At 33.0% G+C, this 18,658-nt stretch overlaps 1 protein-coding gene across 13 annotated transcripts in view; it reads right to left on the bottom strand.

The window, feature by feature from the left end:
• The window catches only part of LOC132701343 (CUGBP Elav-like family member 4), a 977,281-nt gene that overhangs the window by 102,326 nt on the left and 856,297 nt on the right, over window positions 1-18,658 (bottom strand). For all 13 annotated transcript variants that reach the window (XM_060669155.1, XM_060669161.1, XM_060669157.1 and 10 more), the window contains one exon: window positions 16,741-16,789. In XM_060669155.1, coding sequence (XP_060525138.1) covers window positions 16,741-16,789 — 49 coding nt within the window. The remainder of the gene's footprint in view (window positions 1-16,740; window positions 16,790-18,658) is intronic.

An 18,658-nucleotide genomic window follows, 5' to 3' on the forward strand; every position in this document is an offset into this window, starting at 1 on the left:
TCTCGACGAGACAGTAAAAAGCATACGGCACGGAAACGGCAAGATAAAACAGAAGCTTTGCGACGAGAAAGAGGATTGCTTTATGACCTCGACATTGGTTATCAAATCGTGGGAAAGTCCAGGAAGGAAATAGTCAAATAAAGGGTGAACAGTGGCGGGTTGAAGTATTTTGTTGATACTAAATATATCGTTGCTAGATATCCGTGACCACAACTGTTAGGCTGGCTCCAGGAGCTACCTAATGAGCACATGTATATAAAGTTTAATATTTTACGATCTCTGTGAAGTATTCTAACCTCGACATATTTCAGAAAAATGAAAAGAAAATCTTTGTTTCACTAACCCACTCAAAAATAATGTCATTAAGAGAAAATAAAATATTATATTATGGTTAAACTGGTACTAGTTGTCAAAATAAAAACACTAAAAACATTTGTGTTATTACCCTGTGTGGCAGCCAGCGCATACCACGGATTAATTATTATTTTCTAATCGATGAATATTGTAGCATATATATGAATAGATCAAGTTAAATGGGTTTTATGTGTAATTGGGTCAGCACAATTGGCGACGAGGATATAGCTAGCGATAACTATTGTAAGTATATAGTTGTTTTTTCATTCGGTACTTGCTTTGGTAAATAAAAATATATATTTGTAGTAGAGTAAACATATAAAAGCTAATAGAAAAGTGACAGCAGATTGTTGCTTTCTTTTGGCATTGTCTGAGCAATGGAAAATTGTGAGCCATGAGAAAAAGTTTAGTCTGTGCCACAGCGAATTGTGATCTACGAGAAAAAAAATTGTGTGAGAGAAAAAGTTTAATGTGAGTCACAGTGAATTGTGAGCCACGAGGAAAAGCTTAATGTGAACCATAAAAAATTTGGTGAATGTGGGCCACAAAATGTGACTCATAGTAAGTTTTGTATTGTGAGCCACAGAATTATTGTGAGTCTTAAATAAATAAATAAATAGCTATTCAGTGTTTTGTTGATAAAGGGAAGGAGCGCCGATGGGCGGCACTCTGCCACCTGTTCAGGCGGCATAGTTTATTTGCCTGCTTTTTTAAATAACGCACGTCTACTAACTTGCTCTGAGCTAATAAATAACAAATCTAAAACTACCGAGTGACCACGGATTTTGCGAGGGCTGCCGGCGGTTTGAAAATACTAAATTAAAAATATAATAATAATTTACAGAGACGTACTAAAAACCACCTATAAATCTACAATGTCGGACTCGGAAATAGGACCATTTTGCTGTCAAAATATGGACAAAATGATGTTACGAGGTAAATGGGAGAAATGGTTGCGATTCTAGAATTATACTTAGCAGCGAAAGATAGCCATGATTGCGTAAAAAACTTTTACAAATAAGGGAAACCCAACTAAAAGAAGTTACCCCTGACCTTGAACAAAATAACGATATTTATAATGTTTTCGTGAAAAAATTAACACGTTTCTTCTCCCCCAAACAGAATTTTACATTTGAACGGCATATCTTCAGTAACCTCAAACGTGGGCAAGATGAAAATTTTAAACGTTTATGTAAAAAATCGTTAACAAGCTGTGTTCTTTTGGGAATACTGTGAAAGAAGCAGCTGAAATTAGTTTAAAAAACACACGCCGGATGCAATAATGCAGATTTACCAAGTCCGTGAGCAAATAGGTAACCAGTCAAGGGCTATGCACTTAGCAGCAATGCTAGGATCAAGTTTTCGATTCAAAACAGCAATCAAACTTTCCCTCAGTTTTGTTCAACCAGGGGATCCAAATGCAATAAGTCTGGACTACGAGGACTCTTCGCTGTCACCTATATCAGGTAAAAAGTATGAGCAAAAATCAAATTCAGGATATAACAAACCTAAGAGAGTAGATTTTGTAGAAACCGAAGAAGATTTAGATACCGATAGCGGAATGAAAAATTGTGATTTACAGACGTTTGATAGTCTTGTGGCAAAATTAAGAACTGCAAAGTACTTCTCGAGGTTGGACCTAACAAATGCTTATCATCAGTTGGAATTAGATGTTGATATTAGTCCAATAACAACTTTTACTACAAATAAAGATATGTTCGTTTACACCAGGAGTAAATTCTGTACCAGAAATATTTCAGCGATGGTTTGAAGCACTGTTATTTTCATGTGGGAATTGTTTAAATCACCTCGATTACATAATTGTTATTGGATACATCGAAGGAGGACATGACAGATGTCTTAAGAAAGTGCTAAATGTATTTGAAGCTAATAATGTATTGCTAAACAGGAAAAAGTGCACCCAAAAAACCAACAGTTGAAATTGTTGCACTGGGAGCGGCTTTGCTGCATTTCAACGCTAAAACTCTCAAGGTTATTTCATCCACAAACAAAAACTTATCAGATGCTGAACGCAGGTATTCTGAAACCGAGAAGGAGAGCTGGTATGGGCAGGCCGGATCAGAGTTTGAACTGGTGAAAGATCATAAACTACTTGAAGCAATATTTAAACCGCTCTCATATAAGTTTAAAGTTGCTTTTTACAAAACTTCTGGATTCCTCCTGCGTCGGTTTTTGCTTAGTCGAAATTGCTGACGTTTCGCCAATCATCCTGGTGGCTTCTTCAGAGCATGACTGAAACTGAAACTCAGGTTCAGTCAAACTCTGAAGAAGCCACCAGGATGGAGGTTAGTTTGTGAAAAATTGAGTGGAAAAAACTATGCCTCAGAAATTAAGAATTTCTGAAATAATCGACCAAATTCATTGGTTAATTGATAATTTAACCGACCTTGTTGTTCTTACTATTGAGGAACTGAGAGTAAATCTAAGTACACGTGTAACGTTTTATTTAGTCCTTGCCTTCTAAAGCGTTATCATGCCTTATTCAGATTCTACAGAATTACTGTGTGGTGTTGATTGGTGGTATCAGATGGTGTGACCAAGGAGTTAGTTATGAGGGAAATTGGGAGGTCGACGTGGGGAAAAGGTGGCATTATCGTAGTCTAAATCGATTTAATAAATAATAATTAGGAAAAGATATCCTGAATACCGCATATTTAAATATAATGTTCATAATATGGATCGCTCACGAAAGACCACGATTTATGAGGTCGTTTTCATATAAGGTTAATTTAAATTATATAAGAGGATTTCTCTTAGTCTGCTTGTAAATGGTAAATGGTAGCTAAACTGATATGGATCTTCTTGTTTATTATATACTTTTTATTATATAAATTAATTGAGTTAAATCCATATTCTATTATACTGCCTCAATTGTTAAGTGTACAATTATAGCAAATATTTTTGTTTGTTTTATGATTTACGATTTTTACAATGATGCACGGAAAAGTCAGATAGTCAAATACAAACCAATTCATCAAATTAAAAAAGATTCACTTTACTAATAAAAACACACTGATTTGCATGGTATTTTTTAAAGTTAAGATTTATTTAAATATGAGTTTGCTAATAGAAAGAATTTATTGACGTTTTTCAAACATTGTGATCCTAGTTTACCTGCAAGTTGGGCGAATATAAACATAGAAAGTCGTGTATATTTTACCTTATATTTATTAGTTTTATTATAAATTCGGACATACACCTGTGACATACACAAGTAAGATGTTGACAACGACTGGCTTTTTATGTTGTAAAAAATCGTTAACAAGCTGTGTTCTTTTGGGAATACTGTGAAAGAAGCAGCTGAAATTAGTTTAAAAAACACACGCCGGATGCAATAATGCAGATTTACCAAGTCCGTGAGCAAATAGGTAACCAGTCAAGGGCTATGCACTTAGCAGCAATGCTAGGATCAAGTTTTCGATTCAAAACAGCAATCAAACTTTCCCTCAGTTTTGTTCAACCAGGGGATCCAAATGCAATAAGTCTGGACTACGAGGACTCTTCGCTGTCACCTATATCAGGTAAAAAGTATGAGCAAAAATCAAATTCAGGATATAACAAACCTAAGAGAGTAGATTTTGTAGAAACCGAAGAAGATTTAGATACCGATAGCGGAATGAAAAATTGTGATTTACAGACGTTTGATAGTCTTGTGGCAAAATTAAGAACTGCAAAGTACTTCTCGAGGTTGGACCTAACAAATGCTTATCATCAGTTGGAATTAGATGTTGATATTAGTCCAATAACAACTTTTACTACAAATAAAGATATGTTCGTTTACACCAGGAGTAAATTCTGTACCAGAAATATTTCAGCGATGGTTTGAAGCACTGTTATTTTCATGTGGGAATTGTTTAAATCACCTCGATTACATAATTGTTATTGGATACATCGAAGGAGGACATGACAGATGTCTTAAGAAAGTGCTAAATGTATTTGAAGCTAATAATGTATTGCTAAACAGGAAAAAGTGCACCCAAAAAACCAACAGTTGAAATTGTTGCACTGGGAGCGGCTTTGCTGCATTTCAACGCTAAAACTCTCAAGGTTATTTCATCCACAAACAAAAACTTATCAGATGCTGAACGCAGGTATTCTGAAACCGAGAAGGAGAGCTGGTATGGGCAGGCCGGATCAGAGTTTGAACTGGTGAAAGATCATAAACTACTTGAAGCAATATTTAAACCGCTCTCATATAAGTTTAAAGTTGCTTTTTACAAAACTTCTGGATTCCTCCTGCGTCGGTTTTTGCTTAGTCGAAATTGCTGACGTTTCGCCAATCATCCTGGTGGCTTCTTCAGAGCATGACTGAAACTGAAACTCAGGTTCAGTCAAACTCTGAAGAAGCCACCAGGATGGAGGTTAGTTTGTGAAAAATTGAGTGGAAAAAACTATGCCTCAGAAATTAAGAATTTCTGAAATAATCGACCAAATTCATTGGTTAATTGATAATTTAACCGACCTTGTTGTTCTTACTATTGAGGAACTGAGAGTAAATCTAAGTACACGTGTAACGTTTTATTTAGTCCTTGCCTTCTAAAGCGTTATCATGCCTTATTCAGATTCTACAGAATTACTGTGTGGTGTTGATTGGTGGTATCAGATGGTGTGACCAAGGAGTTAGTTATGAGGGAAATTGGGAGGTCGACGTGGGGAAAAGGTGGCATTATCGTAGTCTAAATCGATTTAATAAATAATAATTAGGAAAAGATATCCTGAATACCGCATATTTAAATATAATGTTCATAATATGGATCGCTCACGAAAGACCACGATTTATGAGGTCGTTTTCATATAAGGTTAATTTAAATTATATAAGAGGATTTCTCTTAGTCTGCTTGTAAATGGTAAATGGTAGCTAAACTGATATGGATCTTCTTGTTGATTATATACTTTTTATTATATAAATTAATTGAGTTAAATCCATATTCTATTATACTGCCTCAATTGTTAAGTGTACAATTATAGCAAATATTTTTGTTTGTTTTATGATTTACGATTTTTACAATGATGCACGGAAAAGTCAGATAGTCAAATACAAACCAATTCATCAAATTAAAAAAGATTCACTTTACTAATAAAAACACACTGATTTGCATGGTATTTTTTAAAGTTAAGATTTATTTAAATATGAGTTTGCTAATAGAAAGAATTTATTGACGTTTTTCAAACATTGTGATCCTAGTTTACCTGCAAGTTGGGCGAATATAAACATAGAAAGTCGTGTATATTTTACCTTATATTTATTAGTTTTATTATAAATTCGGACATACACCTGTGACATACACAAGTAAGATGTTGACAACGACTGGCTTTTTATGTTGTAATAAATCAGATTGAAATTCTTTTTTTTTTGTAATTTCATAAAATAAAATGTAATTTATTTTCTGTACGCAAAACATTTTTTTTGTGTTTGTTTTGGGTTTAGCAATTCCTTTATTGCTTTTTATCAAACATACAACTTAACTTATTGCTTATATGATTTGCTCTCATTTTCTAAAAAAAATGTGTGTTTGGCATACGCCCTTAGATTGCATTAGCTTGAATAAGTTAGAATTAATGATGCTTATTTATTTATTTGTAAATATCCGATTACTCAACAGACTGCTTGCAGCAGACCAATTATAAGACAACTTCACTTAGAAACAATCAAAATAATTGCAAAAACACACAAAACTCAGAATCGATAATATTATTTACTATCCTACGAAAAAAGAAAATATCAAAACACTGCCTTCTGGACATCAATGACTGCAACCGATAATAGATGAAACCTAATAAAAAGTGTGAAAGTGAAACCCCTGAATGAATTTTATGTGGACACTCTTTCGATCCGCGTAATTGTGCTACATCGGACTAAAAACGGTTGACGAATACTCCGAAACACTCACATCATACTGTTATGTAGTAGTAGTTTTCAAAATGCTAAATTGCGCAGTGCTTCTCCAATGGTGCCTTCTATATGGGACTCGAACAAAGGTTTAGAGTTGAAAATAACCTATAAATCTTTAATCACATTTAATATGTTTTAATTATATATTGGCTAATTTTAAATTCATGTTTGATATTTCTCGAGAGATTCAATTTAGGCGATTCAGAGCGCGGTACTAATGAAATCTGAATATACACTGTGAGAGTTAACCAGCGTTCCCTGCAAACCGAAATTTCCAAGGCTAAACTGCCAGCGAGGGACGATGAACCTTGTGAAAGGCTTTGAAAAAGTCGGTATAAGCAATGCATATATCACTACCGTTCTCCATTGCCTCATAGGTTCCCTGAACGAAAGGGGCAAGATTAGTCATAATAGATCAACCAATATATATATATATATATATATATATATATATATATATATATATATATATATATATATATATATATATATATATATATATATATATATATATATATATATATATATATATATATATATATATATATATATATATATATATATATGATGACACTATACTCCGGGATATCATCCGTTCGCTCGTTGAACTCCGACTGGAATCCTGCATCCGTTTCGCCAAAATCTCACTTGGCATCTTCAATGCTCGCGCTCCGTGTTCGAAGTGTTTTCGGAGAGCGAGCATTGAAGATGCCAAGTGAGATTTTGGCGAAACGTCTGCAGGATTCCAGTCGGAGTTCAACGAGCGAACGGATGATATCCCGGAATATAGTGTCATCATATATATATATATATATATATATATATATATATATATATATATATATATATATATATATATATATATATATATATATATATATATATATATATATATATATATATATTGGCATTAGTACATAATTCATACAAGGTGGTATCCTGACATACGACAAGTAACTTGATTAATATTGACATGTATGTCCATATTCAAGGGATTTCTAACCAAAACTAACTTTCTCCGTTGCGTATACCACATGAATTATTAAACTGGACTTCAAAATATGGTGATTGAAAAAGAATCTAAAAAGTGCTCGGCATTTAGTTTAAAAACTAGCTAGTGTTCCTTCTTGTTCTGAATTGGATGGCCCGTTTTTTTTCTTTTTCTTGTTCTTGACTGAGTTTCTGCAAAATAATTTTGTTTAGAAGTAGAACAAAATCTACGTACGCGAAGGAAAGAACAAATGAAATAATGGAGTATTTGATGTTGATTTTAGTTCTTAAACAAACTTATCGATGACACTGAAAATTATTCTATTCACCCTCTTTTCCGTTGCCGTTCCATTTTGAGTAATTGCTTTGGGGACATCATCGATTTGAGAGTATATGCGTACGTGTACAACTTGACGTCATTTATTATTCACCTTAAGAGAGTAATGGCGTTCGTGTTTGTGTTTCCGATTCATGAAAATATATTTTTTTATAAAATCGCTTTTCTTTAGTCCTCAGTTCAACGCAATTTTCGGGTAATGATACGGATAAATTCTAGAACCAGGACTATCTCTAAAGTTCATAACGTCCACAATGTTTGCGCAAGACTATTAGTAAACTCGAAAAAGAATTACCATTTTAATTAGAAATTAAAGTGCACACAGCCTATGTCGGACTTTGATTGATATTAATTAATTTCAGTCTAGTTCATGGCTTCGCAATAAATATCAAGGAATGGTATTTATCAGTGCGCGTTATCATGAAAGGTTTTCTACGTCGCGGGGGATATTTTCATTTATATCTTTTCGAATTAAGAGTTAGCAATCGATAAAATGTCTATTTTTATTTTTTGTTTTTCAGGTTTGCAATTATTTAACGAGTAGGGCGACTTCAATATTACCAAATTTTTGATCTTTTACGTGCTTAATTTTTGTCAGATTTGGACAAGAATAGTCAAAATTGCACATTGGAAAAAGGAGAAACAGGTTTCTATCATTTACTAAAGCTTGGCTTATTTCCTTCCTGTTTTTTTTGTTTATTTCTATATTTGCAATTCCCCCCAAAAATATAAATTATTGAATAAAACATTGCTTTCACGGTAGCATTAATTACAATAAATTATTCGATGTAACACTAATTTTTTTTTATCACATTTGACTGGGTGTATCCATGTTACGGACATTATCTTTTAATACTAACTTTTCCTTTTAAATTCTTTTTGTTTTCTTTTTATTTGTATTTTATATTGTTACTTTATTTTCTCAAAAATAATATGCTGGAATTCAATTGCCATTAATTCTTAACTTGGAAACGTTGGTAACGTTGTATCTCCAAACTTCTATGTTTCCTTATTTCAAGTTCTCGGTCTAACAGGTTTCACTACACATGAATATATTTAATGGGACTCGATCGCTAATATCAGGATAAAAACCGGTTACCTCAGCCCAAGGGAAACTGGTAAGTAAAATCAGTCCCAGTATCTTCAAAGCATGTAACTAGGATACGTTTTCGTAAAAACTAATGTTTTCTCTTTGTCATCCATATTTGAAAGAACAAGAGTGAAGAGACTCTAAGTGGTTATTTAAAGAAATCTAAGTGCAGAATTCGATAATTAGAACTAGGAATTACTTGTTAGCTAAAGGAGTAAATATTTGGCGCCATCTCTTGACCTGTGAAAAGACAGCTTAACATATCCGCTGTTTTATGTGAAGTAAAACTTTGCGACAAAAATTTTGAATATTGAAATTTAATAATGGCGTAAGTTTGTATTGTAATACACGTAAGATAATCAGGTAAATTTCGAATTACAAATACAGCTGAAAAATCCTAGAATTCTTTGTAGTTCCAATTTAAACAGAACCCATTTTTAGAGGAAATCACTTAGAGTCAGACCATAGCAGCGACCACGAGTCCATAGATCAGGACAGTGAATACTACCAATTCGATGTACCCGAGTAGGATGTTGAATCAGAAAATGGTGGTGTGAAGAATGCACTTTCTATTAGCGATATTTATGACCGATAGTTGAATAGTTTTAACATATTATAATAATGAAGGATAGTTTTTATTACAGAGACTTTAAAAAATACGGGCCGGTTTGAGTGTAAATGAGTATGAAATTACTAAAAAAAAATCAATAAAAGAAGTAAAACTGTATGACCATCATTGCAGAATAAATTTGTACACAACGTTTAATGAGTTATGCGCTATAGGGAAATACAGCTTCATGCATTATTTTTAGGACAATCTATGTAGAACTCACATTTAATTGCTGCTCCATTGATAATCATTAAGATTAATTAAGATTTACACCCCTAAGGATGTGTTTAGGGAGAATAATGTATATAGTATATGTATACCAATGTGCATTTAAAAATGTTTTTAAAATGCTCAACTAAAATTTTTGACAAATTTTAAACATTATGATTTGTCGGTTTTGCCACACCATATATCAAATGAATCAACATATCAAAATGAATCATCAAAATAACTAAAATTGTGTTAACCAGGTTCACATATAAGCATAGATTTAGCAACGTGGGAAGAAAAAAAAATGTTATTAAAATAATCAAAATACAATTACAAAATGAAAAAATTCGTAAAAATTCGAGCTTAATATAAACGCAATCTAAGTAAAAAATACAAACAAAAGATGTTGGCCCTCTTTTTCAAGTGTAATATTCCAAAAGGAAAACACGTTAACAAAAACGGCATTGAGAATTTTCCATCCAGAATCACTTTTGACATCAGCGCTATTAATCTTATCTTAAATCTAAGACAGCAATTTCCTTACGCAATTAAATTAGGTCTATCTTGAAAGAGTCGAGATAATCTTGTTTCGGTGTCGGATGAATTTTAAATTTTTGACAACGACGCTATTTCTTTACCAAGGAGAGGAGAGTTGCCGCCATTTTAGGCGACGACGGAATCATTTAAAACTGCCAATTTTCATTTACATGCTGATGGACCCTCTATATGAGGGTAGGATGGATAATTCCGAATGTGCTTTAATTTCTTTATTTACACTGGATTGATGCTAAATGTTTAACTAATATTTATTTATTGATGATAAACTTGCTTTTATTTAGGTCAGCCAAAAAAAGTTACATGATGAGTTAACTAATGACCAAAGGTTTCCCTGAGTTTATCTTGAAAACCAATGGATCCAAAACTTGAGGAAAAAATTACCATTACAAAGGGCATAAAGAAATTATTTATAAGCTCCTCAATTCACCGCGGTCGGTAAAGTTATTTATAAAAATCATTTTACTTTGGAAACAAAAATTGTTTCCATTGTTTCGGGTTGAAAGGTAAGCAAAAAATAACGAAAACATAATAGCAACAATACATGTAATACATACATACATGTAACAATTTCAGTTAGTATTAATATCATTCCTAGTTTTGCAAACAACTGCTTCCATTTTTCTCAACCTAAAAATCAAAGCTATTGCCACTTATTGGTCTGCTCCAACTCGCCGATAATACATATAACATATAAAGTTTTTTCCCCAAAAACGCCTCAGTAAAACAGAAGTATAATAAGGAATCATTTAAGTCACTTTGGACACGAAATATTTGGTGCCGAATAAAAATAATTTTCCTTTGATTAATTTTTTTTAATCTTTCAAAAAATAACGTAAAAAACTGATTTTTGAACCTTAACAAATTTCGAATAAAAATGCTGTTTGCACAAAAAAAAACATTTTTTTTACACTTAATTATTATTATATATTATTTAAAACATGATTTTTTTAAAAATTCATTGGCATGCACACAATTGGTATTCTATTTCTGAGTAATAAACTTGCTGGAAAAATTCTAATTTGTCTTATATATTTGAATAAGTTTGGCACCTATATTCGAGTTTATTTTGCATTTTAATAAACTTAAGTTTTTATTGTACATGACGTTTATACACAATATTTTCACGTTAACTCAAACTTTGCGTAGTTTTACTTACTAGAGGAAAGGTGGGAAATACAATTTAAAATCGGGAAATTTTAACATCTTTTTGGGATGAAGGGATGATTCAAACAAAAAAAAATTAAACATAAGCCAATAATAATGTCGACGATCGGCGTTACCGACATCATCAAATTATTTATTATAATGTTTGTTGGGTTTTCTACAACAAGTACTATGGGTTTTGCTCTTTTGAAGTCGGAGTTTCCTTCTCTTGTTTATGGTTATAACTCAATTGTAAGACCAGACCACAGAATTTAAATTCGACCAACCATAATGAAATGACGAAAAAATTGTTCGAAATTGTCCTCATTATAATTCGTTGATAGAACAAAAAGCCCTAACGTCAAACGTAAGAGTAATATATCCGATCTCGTGTTTCTTAACTCTTTCTGGTCTGTATAATGTCCACGTAATTTTGTACGCAGTTTAATTATTATTTAATTATTTTTTTCAAAAAAACTTCCACAGGCTACTGTAATAATGTTTACAAAACTTCTGAACTCCTCCTGCATCGGTTTTTGTTGAGTGAAACTTGTTAACGTGTCGCCAATCATTATGTTGGCTACTTCAGAACTTATCTGAAATTGGATTGCATTTTACTCTGTACCTGCCTATATAAGGGGCCATAAACACCGTCTCGGGTGACTGATTCCCATATTGGTGACAGATAAAGATCTAAGTTGCGGCTAAGTTTATTAGGTTGCTTATGGTTTTCTACAAACTTTCGGATTTTTCATTGGTCTGACGGACGAAAAATATCAACCAGGCTCAAAGTACATGAAAGAGCCTTAAGACTAAGACAAATAAACTCATCAGCAGTTGCCGAACACAACCACGAAACCGGACATAAAATTGTATTCGACAAAACTAAAATTCTTGCATGTAACCAAATCCTCTATCAACGAAAAATCCGAGAGTCTATAGAAATCTACAAGCATCGTAACAATCTTAACCGCGACTTTGCACGTTTGACTCAACAAAAGCCTACGCAGGAGCAATCCAGAAGTTTTGTGAAAAGTGTATACACATATAGTGCAAATGATAAATATGGCAAAATTGACATAAGGAATTTTGTAACTCCCACTGTTGTTTTATATCTCTCAAAATTGAAACATTACGATTTAAAATTTTAAATTTGTTTAAATACGTATTATTCACACTCGGTATATACGTGACATCTACCGAGACAATATGTCTTTTAAATTGCTTTTCCGGAGTTGAACGCATCGCCCTGATGATGATTGACACAAGCTTATCAAAAAGTTTTTGGTTAGTTATAGATATGAGGGGAGTGCTTAGTAGAATGTGAAAATCAAACTCGGTGGAGGGTATGGAAAGATAGATAAACTTGGGAAATGGGTTCGGAAATTTATCTGAAAGAGCATTTTCAAGTTGGCGGTCTTTGCATAAAAATTTTCGCTTTATGCTTTCGTAAGAAATAAGAGAGGATAGCGCAAAAATGTAGTCCCCATGTTTTATACTGGTTGTCTGGAAACCAAACCCGACAAATGAATGCAGCGAATTATATTGAAATTTATATTACTGTCAGGGCGTTTTTATATTTCGTTGATTTCTACAGATCAATGTTTCTTTCAATGTTATTCTCTTCTGTTTTAAAGGTGACCTGAGGCATCTTATTTATCATCTCTCTAGTGTGGTTAAACTGGTATGTTTGATTACTTTGTGTTCATTGTTGACTAAAATGTTTTCAAATCATTTGTTGAATAAAATGACATTCCATTGTGTTTAATGTGAAATATCTGCGCGTCAATCAGAACCAAAATATAATAAAATAATTTAGTTTAACAAAGAAAACTTAGAAAATTCATTGAGTCGTCATTTTTATAGAAAATTTCGATCGTGCTTATCAAGGAATCACAAAATAATTTCATTATTTATTTTGATTATATATTAATATTAATATTAATTATCGAAAGTAAGTTTAATAGTTAACCACAAAACTTATATATTTCCTAAAAGCTTTATGTCATATTTGTTATTTAGAGTGACTGCTAAAGTTGCTGAGAATTGATTGATAATTTCAAGGCAATTTCAAGCAGATATGCCAATTTTAAAAGAAACTGACTTTCGGAATTCTCAATATTCAGGTGAATTTGAATGAAATATATTTATTGTTCCTAAGAAATAAAATACAACACAAACTGAAACTGATAAGGGCTAGTAAAGGATATTTTGTGTTAGGAACGTAACTTATACATTTCTAATAATTGTGGTATATTGATTAAAGTGTATACTATGTTTTTGGTAGATTGTAAATCAATGTTATCGACGCCATGAAAACAGATCGTTCTTACGCATGTTATAATAAAAAAAGGCATTCAAGCATATTAAGATTTACTTTGTACACTATTCCTCTATGTAGGATTATATTTAATGGCATATTTTGAGATAGATAAATTCAGGCCGGCTGGACTAACTAAGTGCTGAGTAGAAAATGATTTACTTGGACCCCCTAGCCATTGCATGATCAATTGAGCGGGCATTTTTCTCTAAACTTGGTTAGCATTCTTAGCATTTCTTAAAAACATTTTCCCGTAACCACTGTTTTATCATAATATATCATTTGAAGCAGTCTTTAGTTGGCCTCCAAAATAGTCGATAACTGAATAAAGATTTAATTGACGCTAAGCTGTGAAAATTGAGTTTCGCGAAAACCGCTTAGGAAAGGTAGGTTATTATAGGAAAACAATCAGAAATAGTTGGTGGGACAGAAAATCCAAAAATACGAAGCGGCAACGTCGCAGCCCTTAAAATATGCTTGATAGATAGATAGATCGTCCTCGCTTATTAGACAACCAAATTTGCAGAACGGTTTTACGATTCGTTTGCAATAAACGTCTAACCTGCCATCAACCGTGAATCACTTCATAAATTTTAGTATTAGTTTCCTAGTTCCTTTCTATGGATTTTGTAAGATTTTTCTTCTGCGAGACGAAACGCAAGTGAGGAAATGAGATATTAACTTCATGCGCGTCCTTTTTTATCTGCAGGCCTTTTTTTACAAAACGAACGCACGCACATTCTTTGATAAGGGGTAATTGGCCAAATTAAAAAGTGCAGTACCCTTTTCAGCTGCGGTATTCAACGCTTTACACTCGGGGGGGATGAGCGCAGCAGTCATAAACCGTAAACATACGCGGTTTAACAAGAAAGGGAATGTAAGCGACAATCGCTAAATGAAGGTATTTACATTAATCAGAGCGATATGAAGTGCGATGCTTCAAAGTGTCTGTATGTGTGTGTGTGTGTACGGCATTGTCATGTGATATTTCACAGACGTTTTGAACGCGCCGAGCTAAATTTGACGTAATGGAGATACTTGTCTGCGCCTTTTGATAAATTATTCCTTGAAATTGTTTTAGTTTAAGGCGGCGTTTAGTGTGATGGATTTTAAAAGTGATCAGGAGGTGTACCTGTACAAATCGCGCAAAGTAATTCAGAAATCTTGAGATTCAAATACACCCAAAGGTCAAGGTTTCAAATTAGTCCTAAAACGCTACACGGGAAAAATAAAGTAATATTTATAAATTTGACAATATACGGGCATTCAAAACGTCAAGTAAAACGCACACAGAGATAAACTGTAAAAAGTTCGAATGCGTTTGACTTAAACGAGATCTAAAAAATGTTGTATTTGAAATAAAAAAAAATTATAACAACGCTAAACCAGAGGTCTACAGTTTATGTTATTCATTATTATTAACACATTCATGTAAAATATTGACAGTGGTCGGTTCTCCTACAGAAAGGCTTTTAGCCGAAATCGAAAGAAATATTTACATCTGTTTTTGATATAAAATTCAAAACACAGTGGTCCAAGATATCTATAATGGGAATATTGGAAACCAGAAGAGATATGAAGATGGTTTAATCAGAAAAAGGTTGCAAAATTTAAAATGAGTAATATACTGTTATTGACATTTTGTCTTTTTTAACGTTGTTATTGTGTCTTTTTGCTATTGGTTCTTTTCTGCTATATAAAATGGAACGTGCAAAAGTTCGATATGCTACAATGTTATATCTTATGCTATAGTAACGCCATTGAAGCTGAGACTATGTATTTAAATAACTACCCTAAGAGAAAACAACCGAGCACAAAAATTTTTGAAAGATTAACAACAAATCGTAAACAATGAAAAAAAGCAATGAAAAAAAAGTAAATAATGTATTGTTAGCTGTAACTGAAAGACCAGCAACACCTGTTAGAAAAAATGGACATGCAACTGGAGTCGTGAAATCAACTAGTTATTTTGTTTTCAGAAACCAATTAATTTCGCCCATTAATAATCCTAGAATACACCCAATGTCTAGACATCAACATAGTCTTGAGTTTAATATTGCGTTGAGGTTTTTGAAAAATAACAGCGAAATCGGAAAATCTCGTGTATCTTCTGAAGTGAACGGATTTTTTTTGTTTTATCAACTGCAAGTTATTAATCTTTAAATTTTGCAACTTTTTTCTAATTTAACCATTTTTGTATCTCTTATGGTTGCCAATATCCCCATGATAGACATCCTTGTCTTGGACACACTGTATCTCAGAAACGGTAAGATCTAGGTATGCAAGATTATATATCAAATATGCCTATAAAGTCCAGAGGAATTAAAAAATGCCTGAATATTCAGAGTGCTCTTTTTAAAATAAGACATTTATAGGTCGCAAAATTGCAACCACTTTGTATCTATAACAAAACAATATTGTAAAAGTATCCAAGACTCGGTACAGAAATAAGGTGTGTTTGCAGACAAAAGAAAGTAGGTTGCTGTCCGTCAATCAATTAGATTCCGTGAAACGAAACAATAATTCCGATTCTATTCGAGGCAAAACGCCCCTTAAACGAAAGTGGCAACCGGGGCTTCATTCAGGTGCCATTTACTCGGTCATCCCTCTAAATAATATATAAAGCTGTATCCCCACATCCCTCTCGAGGCGCGTGCTCTTGTCGTTTATTATTAAAGCACTCTTCAAATAGATAAAATTTACTAAAAGGAAATCTAAATTACGAAAATTGGTTTAAAGGAGTCGCTGAATTATTCCTGTTTCGCGTTTATTATTCATGGCTGGTGCGAGAAACTTTCGGTTACGTCGGGCGTGTGGCGGCTAAAACGATCTATACCGGGGACGACCAAAAACTCCCACGCTTCGATACGTCTTACAGTATTACGTCAGCATCGAATTATTTTCTAACTACGGTGGTTGCTTACCATTCCCATCTCCGTTATTGAACGACCTGGAAACGTGGTTAAATGTTTCTAATTTTGCGCTTTTTTCGTATTTCAAACCTGCAAAAATCACGTTATTTCTGTAGACATTTGTTACGTTATTATTGTGTTTTATGCAGACTTTCAGCGAACCAGACACGATTTTATAAATATATATTTTCGGTGCGTAAGTGATAGAAATGAAATTATAAAAAATGTAGGCAGTAGTTAGTTTCTGAAATTGTAAATGTTGAACTTATTTCGTGAAAAAAATTTAAATAATGACAACTTACCACCGCGGTTTTCACTGTCCGCTGGTTTCACTTGGATGGGGCGGTTCATCTGTAAATAAAATATATGGCTATTCAAACAAATCAGAAAAAACTATCAAGTTTACATGATTTTTCGTTTATGAATAACATCCCTGCTTGGGATTTTCTATATTACATAATGCATTGTCAAGAAAGCGGGATTTCCTCGTTTTCCAGATGATGTTGTCTTTGTGTTAAACAACCCGAGGGACTACATAGTGACCCAACGCATTGTTTTCGTCGCCGTCAGCTTTTTTATAAGACTCACAAATTCTGTTGAGGCCTAGATAAATAATAATAATATTAAAAAAACAGTCGAACCTACTAGACTTGTTATGTATTAAGTAAGAAGCTAGCAACTATTCCCTACATACTCATTTGTTTGTTGTTCCATATATTCCATATTTAAAATTGTCCAAAAAAATGTTACTGGTAACATGTTCAGTAAATTTTGAAAAAAAGATCGGGACCATCTATGTTACAAAAAAGAATTTTTACAGATTTTGAAGGATTAAATTTGTAAATGTTTGCTACCCGAGATAGTGCTTCATTGAATAGAACTTGCCGACTTTCTTCAAGAATAAATGATAGTTACAATAGTTTATCATCTGCGTAAGTCTGGCTAATACAATGCATCATTATAAATATTCTTCGTCACTTCCTTGATCAAACAGGAGCGTGCAGAGCACAGTTAGACAATGTTTTTCAACTATATCTTTCACGGCATACTTCATAACGCGTGTGCAAATTTAATGTATTATAATAAATCTCTTTTTATCAAATTATCTTCATATTCAATAGTTTTGGTGGTGAACCAATAGATATTTTTTTAATTTCTCCAAGATTGAGTTGCTTCGTGACTTATGGCTTCTATTTTTCATAACTTCTACTAAATCAGTCGGAAGGTATTTTATTATTTCACCAAAATATGTGTGCCAATTTGGCTTGTAGCACGAGTGAAGATTTAGTGAGCCTTATTTTAAGAATCCCAATATAGAGAATGACTCTCTTTGCTTTTCCTGAAGGCACATCTTAACACGACAGCCCTTTAATGAAAGTTTGTTATATGCCTTGGCAATTTTTGGTACCACTTTCTAGTCTTCGCTAATCCGCTGTTCTCTTCGAGGCTGCTTTATAGTTCACAAGTGTTTTCATCGTCAGAAAATGTTCTGTCTTTTAAATTAGTCCATACGGTCATGGGAATACTGTCATCCTGGGAACACTGCATTAAAATCTTATTTTTTGAATTAATCTTTTGGTGTCTTCATCAAGGACTTGGTCTGCCTAAACTTTTCTAGGGAGGTTCCTTATGACGCGCTTTCTCTCCCGCAATAATTTAAAAACTGTAGACTTTCGCGTGATAAAATCATGTAATTTAAAATAATTGCTTGTTCAGTCACCAATTGGGAAGAATTATTGGAATATCTTTTCGTCGATGTGGGTACTTGAAAGACCACAACTTAAATACTGAATTGTTAAACTAAATAAGTATACCTATGAAAGCGCTGCTACCGTATGGTTGTTTTAATTATTGTGTCATTTGTGCCCACGCCATCAAAAAGGAATAATGAATGATATTGTAAGGCAGATGGTAAGTGATCAAAAATGATATCAAAGCCTATTTATTAATATCAGAATTGAAATTGAAATATATTTTATGGAAATTTCCATTTCCTTACTTTACACGTTTCTAATGTAATGAAACTGTAATGTTTACAAACAAATAAAATTTTCTCTCCTTTAATACTCGTTTTGAAAAATATAAAAAACATACCGAAAGCGTGTTTTCACGATAGTAATACTTCCGTAATATTTTCTTGTTCTATGTGTTTCCGTTTTCAATAAAATAAATAAAAACAATATCGTTCCGCCATATTTGTAGCGCGATATCTCTCTAATG

Source organism: Cylas formicarius, unplaced genomic scaffold (assembly GCF_029955315.1).
Source record: "Cylas formicarius isolate icCylForm1 unplaced genomic scaffold, icCylForm1.1 PGA_scaffold_4__25_contigs__length_36172078, whole genome shotgun sequence".
Classification (NCBI taxonomy): domain Eukaryota; kingdom Metazoa; phylum Arthropoda; class Insecta; order Coleoptera; family Brentidae; genus Cylas; species Cylas formicarius.